At 53.0% G+C, this 12328-nt stretch overlaps 4 protein-coding genes across 4 annotated transcripts; 2 read left to right on the forward strand and 2 right to left on the reverse strand.

Moving 5' to 3' along the window:
• The first annotated feature begins 274 nt into the window (after positions 1–274).
• On the forward strand, positions 275–1712 carry CC84DRAFT_1169657 (uncharacterized protein). Its single transcript, XM_018179715.1, has 2 exons — positions 275–933; positions 1062–1712. The coding sequence occupies exons 1-2, from the start codon at positions 674–676 to the stop codon at positions 1504–1506; spliced, it is 705 nt and encodes a 234-aa protein (XP_018029288.1). The 5' UTR covers positions 275–673; the 3' UTR covers positions 1507–1712.
• On the reverse strand, positions 1708–5348 carry CC84DRAFT_1131614 (DUF699-domain-containing protein). The gene is made up of 4 exons (XM_018175909.1): positions 5162–5348; positions 5068–5107; positions 2080–5012; positions 1708–2014 (listed from the first exon to the last, which is right to left on the reverse strand). Exons 1-4 carry the CDS (start codon positions 5176–5178, stop codon positions 1795–1797), a joined length of 3210 nt encoding a protein of 1069 aa, XP_018029289.1. The 5' UTR covers positions 5179–5348; the 3' UTR covers positions 1708–1794.
• A 627-nt stretch (positions 5349–5975) lies between these two features.
• CC84DRAFT_1047783 (HET-domain-containing protein) lies at positions 5976–7111 on the forward strand (the record flags this gene model as incomplete). Its single annotated transcript, XM_018173433.1, has 3 exons — positions 5976–6469; positions 6551–6623; positions 6689–7111. Coding segments are annotated over 3 exons (990 nt in total), but the record flags the coding sequence as incomplete, so codon positions are not given.
• A 2632-nt stretch (positions 7112–9743) lies between these two features.
• CC84DRAFT_1169660 (HET-domain-containing protein) lies at positions 9744–11873 on the reverse strand. The gene has a single exon (XM_018179716.1). The coding sequence runs from the start codon at positions 11656–11658 to the stop codon at positions 9979–9981; it is 1680 nt and encodes a 559-aa protein (XP_018029291.1). The 5' UTR covers positions 11659–11873; the 3' UTR covers positions 9744–9978.
• Positions 11874–12328: the final 455 nt, after the last annotated feature.

The raw sequence follows: 12328 nt of genomic DNA on the forward strand, positions 1-12328 counted from the left end.
CCCTATGACCTTGTTGATACTAGTATATACGTATGCCACGACTTCACGATATCGCGTCTCTCGTATTGCCACAACGTGTCCTGGAGTTACATGTAAGCAATTGCTAAGCTGGAGGGGCCGGCCGAGCTAAGAGTTTACTATTTTATGTAGACTTCACCCCACTCTTCGATCGGACCCTGCATTACGTCAAGCCCAAGCGGATTGTATACATAAATAACACCGTCCGGGTACCAAGCACACACCCCTCCAACAGGCATACAAGTTCAAGATGCACTACGAAAGCGGTGATTTGGCTGTCTGCTTCACATGCGGCACGCAATTCGACGCGCTGCTCTCCTCCCCACCCCTAAACTGCCCCATCTGTGACGATCCGCGCCAATACGTCCCGCCCAGCGGCCAGCAATGGTAAGTTGCAAGACCTGCGTCCGCAAGAAATGTATTTCAAAGTGAGAGGAAGTTAGGCCATACCGCCAGCATTCGTCAAAAGCTTTGGATGCTGCCATCCACCCTCCAGCCCAGCGACTCAAGCCCATGTGACTAGATATTGACGAACGGGCCCAGGACCTCCCTCAACAACGAGCGCTCGTCCCAGAAGAATGAATTCACAGCCGACCCCCACGACCCCCGCATCCACTATATCACCACCACCCCCACCGCCCCCTCACGCACCACCATGCCCGCGGGCCTCTCCGAATCCACCTCGACGACCAAACAGCTCGGCATAGGCGAGCGCGCCATCCTCCTGCAAACCTCTTCCGGAAACGTGCTGTGGGACCTAGTAGCCTGGCTAGACGACGCAACGGTGGCGTTCATCAAGAGCAAAGGGGGACTGCAAGCCATTGTGATCAGCCATCCGCATTTTTGGACGACACATTTGGAGTGGGCGCGCGTATTCGGATGCCCAGTATATCTGCAAGAAGCAGATCAAGAATGGTACGACCACTTCTCTCTAATTCTTCTCTTTCCTTCCTTGGTCAATTTGGACTATTCTATATACACCGTTGCTACATACCAGGCATGCTTTACTGCTGATCAATTGCTGACCGGCTCCGTTCACGCAGGATCCAGCGCAAAGAAGACCCACAAGGTCTCCGCCACTTCATCTCAGGCGAGACGGAAATCCTCCCCGGCGTTACCTCCCTCCAAGCCGGTGGTCACTTCCCAGGGTCCTCCTTCCTGCACTGGGACAACAAGCTCTTCATCGCCGACACGATGATGTCCGTCCCTTCTGGTTTCTCTAAGCCTAACGGATCCAAATCCAACCCTAAAGCTGCTACTTATTCCTTCATGTGGGCCTACCCCAACATGATCCCCCTGCCGCCGAGTGAGGTCCTGGGCATCTGGAGGAGTATCAAGGGCTGGGACTTTGAGAGTACGTATGGTGGATTCATGGGGCAGAATGTTGTTGGTAGGAAGAATTTGAAAAAGGAAGTGCTAGAGAGCGCGCAAATGTTTTTGAGGAAGGGAGGACATGAGAAGGCAGAGATTTTTGAGGAAACGGTTTAGGAAGTTGGGGTTGGAGATGTGGGTGCTGGGTATTCTGGAGAGGGCGTTTTGCGGGACAGAGGTGGTGAGGGCGTTGGTGGGAGTTGGTGGGAATGAGTCGTGTGGCGGAGGAGCGGCCGTAAGCTGACTTGCTATCAACGTAGTGAGAATTCCTGTATGTAAGTTTCAGAACGGCACTATTCACTTCTTATCGTATGAATGGCATTGCATAATTGTCTTCACCATCGTACTCCATGGATATCAAAATGCTAAACACCCCCCTGTACCCCGTCGCCCGTTACGAGCCCACTATTTCCCCTTCGCAAACTTGCTCTTCTTCTTTTTCCCGCCCTCATTGAATTTCTGTGCCTCCTTGTACGCCTCGTCGACCGCCTCGCCCGCCTTCCGCTTATTTGCCTTGCCCGTCTTGACCGCGATTGTCGAGGGAAGTCCTGCGCCCTTCTTTGCGGCGTCGCGGACAGTGCGCTCCGCTTCTGTCCAGTCGGCGGCCCCAGCACCGATCTCGTATCTGGTGGGAGGTTAGCAGGGTTGGAATCAAAGCCAGGCCAAGCGTATCATCGGGGTTGCACTTACTTTCCAAGCGGCAGGGCATCAATCATAGCCTTTGCCCTTTCGCGCTCCTCCCGCAGCGCCTCGTCCCCGCCCTCGCGCAGCTCCTCGTCGAGGTCCTTCTCGAGCGGCTGGAAGCGTGCACCGCTCCCAGCATCGGCAGCATCGCCGGCGACGCCGTTGTGCTCTACCTCCATAGCCTGGGGCATCGTCTGTTCGATAGCGCCTTCCACTATGCCGCGGAACGTGGTCGCGACCTTGCGGATGACCTTGACGAACATGGCGAGCAACTGGCTGTTGTTGAGGCCAAGCTCCTTCTCTACGTCAGAGAATTCTTTCCGCTGGAGACCGATGGCGAGCAGGATCGCCGTCTGCACGCCGCTCATCTTGACCTGGCCCTTGAGACGGCCAGTGAAGTAGAGTTCTGCTATCTTGGGCAGCATGTCGAGGATGACGTGGTAGTCGAGCATGTTGTTGGCGTATGAGTCGAGGCGCTTGAGGTCGTATGCGCTGAGAATGGTATCGAGTTCGGATTTGGTGACGGGCTTGGGGGCGAGTTCGGCGTCTAGTTTTGAGCCTGCTGATGCTGACTCGTCTATCGACAGAGAGGTTACGGCAGGGAATGTGCGGAACTGGTAGGAGAGGAGGGAGAGGAAGCGCTTCTGGAAGTCCTTGGCGAAGGCGGCCACCCAGCTGCCGTCCGAGGTCGTGGTCTCGAGCGACCGCAGCATGACGCAAGTGTGCTCTCCGGTGAGCTCGTTGGCCGTTTGTCGCAGATATACAGGAACGAATGAAGCCCGTTTCCAGAACTTGTGCAGCTGTGGGGTTAGGCCGTACGACACACCAACGTAGTCGAGCTGAGGAGCCTTGAGCTCTGGCAGGCGAGCAAAAAGCGGCGGCATATCCTTCGCCTCTCTGACCTTGACATCATCCTTCAAAAGGGTTGCGCTCTCCAGCTCCTCCTCGGTCACTCTCCGCATGCCTTCCAGTTCTTTCGGTTCAGTCTCCGAAAGACTGGCAAGCTTCCCGTCGTAGAAGTCAACAAGAAGCTCCAGAGCGCGCGAACCGTAGCCCATATTGGTATAGTCAGGGCTCGTTGCTATACGGATGACACGTGCGCCAGAAAGCCCTGCAAAGTTCTCATCTTGAAATTGCTGGGAGACGATCCAAGGGATGAGATCTCCACCCGCGCGCTGTCCTCGGTTGAGGCTGCTGAGCACACTTTCTCTGCTGATCTGACCCTCAAGAGCCACCTGAACAACACAGAGTGGCTCTGGAAGCTTGTTATCTTCTGTGACTGGCGGTACAAGGACGAAGAGCTGGTGTGCTGGTGCGTCGGACATGAGCTGGAGATCATTAGGCGAGTTCTTGTAGTGACTCGCGACATAAAGAGCCATCATCTTCTGCAAGAACTTTTCTGCTGCTGGATTGAATGAAAATAGGGTATCGCGGTTAACATGGAGAAGCTGACATTCAGATGGATGTGGGCAGCCTTGAGTGTTCATCTTTGATCTTGGGAGAGTAGCGTCGAGGCAGAGCACGTCGTTGAGCCATCGCTCTACAGAGTCGCCCTGTGCATAACGGATGGGTTCTGACAGTGTGATTTCGCGCAGAGAGCGACCGGCCATTGAAGTCTCGGTGCCGTCCTTCGACTCCTTGCCTGTCGAGCGGTCGATGACATGATCAGCCCCATTCGCCCGTCCTCGAGATTGTTCTCGCAGTTGTTGAATGAGCTTTAGTGATAGCGATCGTCCAGTGCCTTCGTAACCGTTGATCGTGGATGCCATGAAAACGAGATACGGGCCCATCAATTTCCGCACCAGAGGTAACGGGATCGCCGCAGCTTCATCAATAACCACCAGTTCGGCCTGGCCCAGAGTGTATGCGTCCTGGGGCTGAATGTACTGAATGGTTTGTCGGTGCTGTCGGTGCACGTTGACGCGTACGATGGCCTTGTTGAAATCTGGGTTCGTTGATTGCATGATGGTGTAATCCTGGTGATCCATGTATCCTAGCGCATCGAAACCTTTGAAAATGAATTCGAAGAGGGTTTTCAAGTTCTCTGGACTCGGCGATGTGATGAATATGTTGCTGTAGCCATGTGCAACCGCGGCAGCCACAGCCACACCCAATGCTGCAGACTTTCCGCGACCACGAGCAGCAGTCAATGTGACGGTGCTCTGCAGTGTTTTCTCCGAAATCGCATCAGCGAATGTGAGCAGTGCTTTCGCCTGATCCACGGTCTTTGCAAGTTTGATAAGATCTCCTATCGGTGGTGCATCGGCCAGAGACTCTTTAATCTCTTCCAACTCCTTCGCCTTTGGTGTTTTGCCTTCAGCTTCCGGGTCCGGCGGTGGTAGTTGCCTTACGTTCTTGCCGCCTGAGAGGGGCAGAACATTAAGCTCATCGTCGACCACCAAACACGAGTCGCATTTCCCGAGCGACAATATGAAGCGCTCATTGAAACGCGCAACCACATCGCTATGCGCTTCGGTCCGATATCGCGAGTGGACGTCCATCGATAGAGTGTACAGCTGCTTTAAGCTATTCATGCCCTTCAGCAACAGTATAACGAGCCCCCCTCCTTCTACCGTCTCAATGGTTCGGGCGAGCAGATTCGGCGTAATTCCCTCGAAATCCTGCAGGATACACATGCCGTAGGTGTTACCCAGAATCTTCTCTGTTTCCTTATAATACACGTATCGCACGTTTTGCGTCGAAACGAATAGCTCGAATGGGTCTTCGGTATCGACATCTCGGATTCCGCGCTTGATTTCGTTCTTGATCTTCTTCTCGCGCTTCTTGCGGTGACTTGAAAAGCCCAGAAGCTGCTTCTTGTATGCCCAGAGGACTGATTTGTTGAGCTTCACGTCCACGTTCAGTAGGATATGGTACAGATTGACTATTACGTCTTTCTGGCGGTCGCCGACAACCACGAAGAAGCTTCGTTTTTTCTCCTAGTAAATTGTGAGCCAAATGGCGGACATGTGGATTCTCGGGGTGCGAACGTACCTGTGCGCCATTGCGAATCAACGCGGGTATCCGCGCGTCACTTTACCCCAGTCAGTATTGCTCTCGTCTCCTCAATATCCCAGCATTCCCGTACATGGCTTTCTTCGGCATCTTGGCCGCTGCGTAAGCTTCCCCTCCGCCGCCCACAGGTAGTGGTAATTTCCGGTACAATAGCTTCAGTCGTCCGGAACTGTCAGCGCGAATAATCGGTTCGAGCTTGGGCGTGTGTAGAGGCGTGGGTGAAAGTGAAGTCGTTTGCGCGCGTTGCAGTCGCGAGCGACCTCGAAATCTTGGCTCGAAAAATGTTAGGCGGCGGCAGAATTTGTGGATGGTCGGCATTAGTTGGGTGCCAAGCCCGACACCGCTTTCCTCTTCGAGTGCTGCTTTGCTGAGGCGCTCTTCCAATGTTCACACCCGACCATTGAAAGTCGTGTACCTTTCCATGCAGTCCTGAAACACCCTCCTACCTTTCGGCATGATCGGTCTCGTGTTTTTCGCAATAACAGCAATAGCATGTGGAGTTTCTCAACGTGGTCTTATATTTGTCGACTAACTACTATGAATCCCAACTTCTCTCTATCGGTCAACGATCTTCTCCGACGAACTTGATCGACTTAGAACCAAATGGACCTCATTAGAATGGAATATGGCATTTGTATCGCATCAGAACTCTCAGGTACTCGGTGCGACGTAGGGAATCGTCTTTGGCGCGCGCCAATCCGCCCCATGCAACCGACAAGGGTTGTGCAGAGGAGCGGCGCGCACGATATAGCCTCGTCATGCCGTGCCTCTCGCCTGCCTGCCGATGGGACATAGAGATCTCAAGTCTACTCAAGTGGAATGTTGCAGTTCAAACCCATCGCTTTTATTGAATCACTTGTCCCCGTAGATTTACCTCTGACGTTGCGATGGCGCCTACTCTATATACCCCACTTCCCATTGACAAGTTCAGCATCCGCCTAATCAAGCTCCAGCCTGCCTATACCACCTCGGCACCAATCCTCTGCAAGTTGATCAATCATCCGATTGATTCCGAGCGGATTGTGGCACATTCCTATGAGTGCTTATCATACGTTTGGGGCCCTTCAGAAAACCCCCAATTGATCAGCATCGATACTGGAGAGGCAGTCTTCCCTTTTCAGACAACTCCGAATCTCTACGAAGCGCTTCAACACCTGCGAGACTCGTGCTTCGAACAAATACTGTGGATCGATGCCGTATGCATCAATCAGCGAGATGACGAAGAGAAGGCCACGCAAGTTGCTGCAATGGCCAGAATCTATGGTCTTGCCAAGCGTGTTATTGTATGGTTGGGCGCAGAGACGAATGACAGCACACTTGCTTTCGAACGTCTAAGAGACCTCGCACAACCACGCGAGACCGAAGCTCCACCTCAGCATAGGTCTATATGGCTGCGACATAGGGATGATCTTGTTGACAGAGACCCTGTTGTTGACAGCGATGTTGATAGCGATGTTGGTAGAGATGAGGATGGCCCAGTTGCTGAACACGCGATTCAAACATTGCTCAGCCGACCCTACTTCAGACGCATGTGGGTATGCAGAGACCGTTGTCACTCTCGAACCTTGGCATTATGTCGTGGATGCTAATGTAATCAAAGGTACTGCAAGAAGTTGCTGCTGCTCGGAACATGGTATTCAGGTGCGGTAGCGCAGAAATGCAAACAGAGACATTTCGTGCTGGCCTGCATGCCCTCGCACGTTTAGATGATTGGGAGCTCCGTCATCGAATTCTCGCGTTTCTGCTCCTCATTGGGACTTCCATCTTCCGAGAGCGTCTAAAAGGTCGGCCTCACTTAGAATTTGAGCCTCTGAACGATCTCATTGACCGGTTTCATGCTCATGACGCCAGTGATCCTCGAGACAAGATCTACGCGCTTTGGGGGTTATGCTCGGACAGTAGCTCGATGGAGAGCCTGCAACCCAATTACGACAAAAAATGGAAAGACCTCTTTGAAGACCTGGGCAAGCTCATGTTCGGCAAAGAATCAGCCGTTTCGGCATCTCCTCTCCGCCAACTCATGTTTGTGCGCACCACCGGATACATCCTCGGACAGGTAGAGGAGATCCCGGATACAATTACGGGACAGCTATGGGACCCTATTCAGGAACTTAAGCTCGCTCCTCTAAGGGCTTCAATGTTGTTAGGCTACCCTACTAGCTGTAGCGTGTGGATTAAGATGCGGGCGCCAGCAGAGCCGATTCTAGAAGGCGACAAAGTCTTGTTTTTACCTCATACGGGCAAGATCGTCTTTGCAAGGACGTCAGACTGCTATCTCAGGATTGTCATGGTGATTGACAGTCCACAGGTCGAGCTTGCTACCAGACAAATGAATGGCCAGTGGAGATCATCTGAATGGAGGTCATGGCAATCGTGGTTGGGCAGGGTAGACAACGTTGCGAGTTCGCTCCCACTACTGTGGAGCTGGGAGAAGTACTACAAGGAAGAAGAGGACGAATGTCTGATTTTGATGACGGAATCTGCGGCACTTTCGACATTCGCAGCAGATCCTATTCGCGCGAAAGCTCTTGCTCGGGCAAAAGCATTGTCGGACATGTCAGTCCTATTCATGGATTACAAAGAGTATGGACACGCCTCGGAACTGCTCGCAAGTGCGGTCCCGATATGGGTCAGTGTGTGGGGGGAAGAGTCTGAGGCCGCACTCATGGGCATCAAGAGAATGAACGACGCGTTGGACAAGAAATCCAAGTATCTCAGAGCGAGAAACCTACTGCTAGATTCGCAAGATCCCACGTCAACCGAAGGTTTCATCAGGGATTGCGCTACTGGAATCCTCGGGGAGAGTATAACGACGCACGAATGGATCCCGCTAGATCTTGTCGTAGTGGATATTGTTTCGAAGGAGATGTCAACGGGCGTGAGCAGAGAGCTCCTTGTGCATACTCTGGAGAAGTGTGAGGATTTTGAAGCCTCCCGCCCGAATCGCATGTCGGACAACCATGAAGACAAATGGAAGATTGGTAGCTCTATCCAAAGAGACAATGCTGTTGCACTTGATCAGGAAGATTCCCAGTTGCTTGGTCAATCTATCAAGGGAACCAACAACTATCTTCAATTTCTATTGGAACTGGCGGAAATCGACATCTTCATAACTGAGTCGGAGCTGTTTGTTGCTGCTCACAAGAAAATAACGGAATCCAACTTCATTCGACTTGCGAAGCGCATTGAAGACCCACTTCAAAATTTGGCAGCAATCCTTGAGGCCTTGAGGTCTACTCAGTGGCCAGGAGTGACTGTCCCGAATCTCATCACCGAGCTTGGTGACCGCATTGTCGTCACGCCCGATGCGGTCAACGTGGCTGCAAAGTGGGACGTGCATGCCTTATGCGCACTTCTGAGGGCGGCAAATAGTACGCCAGTTGTCGCTCCTGTAGCATTTACGGTCGCCATGCAGAATGCAAGCGCATCCACGCCTGCCATTATTGAGCTTCTTGCTCAGCACGCAGAAGCCGGTTGTGTGGTCCCAGAAGAGGCCATTGAACTGATCGCTTGGCATAGAGTATTTAACAAAATACAGCTGCAATGGATGTTTGTATCATTGCTTGAGAACATTGACATTGTGGTCAACGTTCCTGTGAACAGACTTTTCAAGGGAGCATCTACATTTGGTGCGAGTAACATTCTGGAGTTAATGCGCTTCGTAGGCCCGCCTTCGTCTGAGTATTTGTCATCCCCATTTTTGTCTCCATGGGCGTCTTCAGGATTCATCAAATTGCCGCAGCCTTATGGCGGTCCTATCGTAATCCCGATTGGCGAAGGTCCTCTCCGTCAGGTAGTTGTGGACGACCTATCGGCCAACAGCATCACCGACTACGCGAGCTTCATAAACCTGGTACGATATCGGGGAAACGAATTCACAATCACTCGAGACCTCATCCTCAAGTCGGTCAATGAGAGGAAAAAGCATCCAGAAGAGAACTCATGGCTGTACGGCGAAGATCAGACTCCTTGGGAGTCTTTACTCGTCATCGACAGGTGCACCGCATTTCTCATCAGGCATGCCGACCATAATGTAATCAACTCCCTTATCTCATCCTCTGCGTTGATCGACACTGCCGCGTCTAGAGGGCTTCCGCGTGCAATCGAGGCAATTTACTGCCGCTCACACAGCACTGCTGTGCATGTCGACGCGCTCCGCGTGGTTGCTGAGCTATGCCGACTTCTTCAACGACCCTTGCAGCCCGGCGAGTCCTTCGCCCACATGCCAAAGATCGAGAGCCTCATCCGAAGCCTTTCTGGAATGGCGCAAGATTTTGTTTCCGTTGGTGTCAAGCGAGAGATATACCTCCATGCCAGAGGCGGGCAATATAACTATCAGGTAATTGATATACTGCTCGAACACGGTATCATAGATGCGAATGCCGTCAAGATCTGGGACGGGCAATTTCTGGATACCCGAATCGTTGGATGTCAGGACGACCAAGACTTCGAAACCGGAGCCGGTCACCAAGAGAACTACATGAGTGACAAGTGCTAAGAAATCAGCCGGGACCGGGATGCCGAATCAGCACTGAGATAACTGTTTCTGGAAGAGGACCTCACGAGAAGCTGATGCACTACGCTCCTCCGTTTGGAAGGCCTGAAAACAGCTTGTCACATCTTTGTGGACCCCCCCCCCCCCTTTTTTTTTTCGCGGTCCCTTGAATGGATGGTTCATCGAGTACCTGCTATTCGCACAAACCCATGGATCCGGCCTTCGTAGTGTTAATGCTGACAACACGTTGAGCCACACAATTTACGTGACCAGCTTCCCCGTGTGCCCGTTCACCGCCTCTTCTTCTCTCCTCCGGCACTTGTCGGCATATCCTCTGGCCGCTTCGCAGAATTAGTGGCTAGCTTGCGTGCGTTTTTGGGACACGAAACATCCTGTTATTCCAGAGTTATCTTTGACGCCGTGTTCGCATTCTTAAAAGACAGTCCATCCATGAAATCGGCTAGAAAGCATTCACCGACTAACGAGTACGCATTTTCTTTCCGGCGTACTACGAGGGGGACGGTTCCCCCCTCCAAAGCCACAATATTGTCGCCTAGTCTTGCCTGAGAGGATGCCAGCCCCAAGCGGCCACCCGCAGATCGAAAGACTCGGCGCCCGTAGAATGTTTTTGTCAGCTGGTTCCTGTTCGCCTTGAGCCAGCCTTTAGTGTATGAAGCAGATGGTAGACTCGCAATGTTGAAGTCGCCCAGTGCAGCACGTTGAGGGAGGACATCCAAGACGCGAATGATTTCCTGTGTTGGTTCGAGAACGACGCTCGCATCTGGCCATTGCTGGAAGAGGAGGTTGACGTGCGCCCCGTTGAGCGCGTAGCGGAAGGGCAGGATGATGTCAGAGAGCGAGACTATTTCGTCGACGATATCCCCGCTAAGTGTGAGCTTGGAGAGATCCTCCGATACCTCGTAGTCCAAACGAGAGGTGCTGGGTTCCGAGAATGGAGCTAATGGTGTCGACTTATCGTACGAATGCCAGTCCGGGACCCAAGAGGGGAGGTTGAGAGGACGTGTATGCGGGACACGAGCTGCGCCGGCGCAGCTGAGTACATCAAGCCTCCCGGTGGTTCTGATAAGGTGGAGCGCGGTTTCTGTGTACACGGTACGGACTGCCTTCTCGTAGTTCGCCTCCGGCAAAGTAGATTGATCCTTGACCAGTGGATAAAGGCCAAAGATCTTGTCTCTCAGATCTGTGGCTCCGCACCGCCGGCTACGATACAGCAGGTTGAACAACGACAGCTGCCCGCCGGTGCCATGCTGCGATGAGCGTCTGCATTCATCGATAAAGCCGATATGCTGGCAGATTTGCGCAGTGTTGGATCCAGCTAGCATTGGGCTCTCCGCGACACACCGAGCAGCAAACACCAGGTCGTCCCACGGCAGGTGTACCTCGCCACACGTGACATCCAGTTGCGAGGCATTCGCCACCTCCTGGATGACCCAGACGCGCTGGAACCAGGCAAGTTTGAAGAAATACCGCAACGCACTCCATGCCGGCCACAGTTCCTCTGGCAGTCCCAATGCGCGCAAGTGCTGTGCGTCAGGCTCGAGGATGACGACGCCCCCAACGCGCTCCTCGAGCGCCCTCAGTTTCTCAAACACGTTCTTCGCAATGCCGGCCACATCCGACTCTCGACCTACCCACGCTACGACTCTGTCTGCTTTCCGATAGATCTGCCCCATGAGACGCAGCTGCTGGTTCCGCTCTGCATAGTCCCTCTGGTTGATACACAACGCGTCGACCCAAAGCGTCCTTTTCCCGCTCCGCCGCCTCAGCCCGACCAGCGCTTCATGCAGATTCCTGGTCACGGGAAAGCTGCGTCCATCGCAGGTGATGGTTTGCGAGTCTTTGGGGTCGCCCCAGCAGTAGGATAGCGCTTCGTAGTTGGGTGCGTCGTCCAGGGCTGCGTTGAGGAGGTTGCATTGGACTGGGGAGGAGGTGTGGCCAGGTTGGAGTTCAAGGACACGGAAGGAAAATGGTGGGCGGAACGGGAGGTAGAGGTTTTGGTGGAGGTTGCCGGCGAAGGTGTACCCGTAGCGGTAGGGCCACTCCCACCTTCGCATGCTGGTATGGAACGGAACACGATGTCAACGAAGATGGCTGGGAGGAGATGCAGTAGGATGGCTTCACTCAGAGACAGCATGGAAGCCGTGATAAGAGCGATGCCAGTCTGAACTCCTATCAGTGCGAGCTGGACACGCGGTATTGTAGAACGGCACGATATTCGTTGAGATTTACGAACACATGCTTCAGTTGTAATGCCGTCGTGTGCATTGCGATGTTCGTTTCCAGGTGAACATGCCCAGATTTCCAAGGAGCAACACCTCGCTCAGAATTTCCCTTGAAGGCATGGTGGAAACACCACGTGAACTATATAAATAGAACGCTTTCATGTTCGCGGCCAATCCTTACTAGCGTGGGGTGGTAAACCAATTGAGTGAGCGGTGAATGGGCCAATGAGGAGATTGGTTCGAGATCCTGTGTAACATTGCCTTCCAATGTTTCGCACCTGAATGTGGTATCATCCTACCTTGATACTACACTTCTCCTCCATACGCTTCTTCGCAATCACATGGACGTCGATGTCGCGAACGACAATATCATACACGTAATAATCACAGGAAGACATGTCAAGAACGTCAATTTCATATGGTACATTCCAAGCAGGGTATACTATCCTACAGCGCGACAAAAGCAAAGCCATGGGCGCAATCTGGGTATACGCGCGAACAA

This window comes from Paraphaeosphaeria sporulosa (genome assembly GCF_001642045.1).
Source record: "Paraphaeosphaeria sporulosa strain AP3s5-JAC2a unplaced genomic scaffold CC84scaffold_16, whole genome shotgun sequence".
Classification (NCBI taxonomy): domain Eukaryota; kingdom Fungi; phylum Ascomycota; class Dothideomycetes; order Pleosporales; family Didymosphaeriaceae; genus Paraphaeosphaeria; species Paraphaeosphaeria sporulosa.

Coding starts and splice junctions, on each gene's coding strand:
- CC84DRAFT_1169657 (XM_018179715.1), top strand. CDS start 674: ATGCCCGCGGGCCTCTCCGAATCCACCTCGACGACCAAACAGCTCGGC. Junction 934..1,061: donor CAAGAAGCAGATCAAGAATG/GTACGACCACTT, acceptor CCGTTCACGCAG/GATCCAGCGCAAAGAAGACC.
- CC84DRAFT_1131614 (XM_018175909.1), bottom strand. Junction 5,013..5,067: donor TGATTCGCAATGGCGCACAG/GTACGTTCGCAC, acceptor ACAATTTACTAG/GAGAAAAAACGAAGCTTCTT. Junction 2,015..2,079: donor GATGCCCTGCCGCTTGGAAA/GTAAGTGCAACC, acceptor ACCTCCCACCAG/ATACGAGATCGGTGCTGGGG.
- CC84DRAFT_1169660 (XM_018179716.1), bottom strand. CDS start 11,658: ATGCGAAGGTGGGAGTGGCCCTACCGCTACGGGTACACCTTCGCCGGC.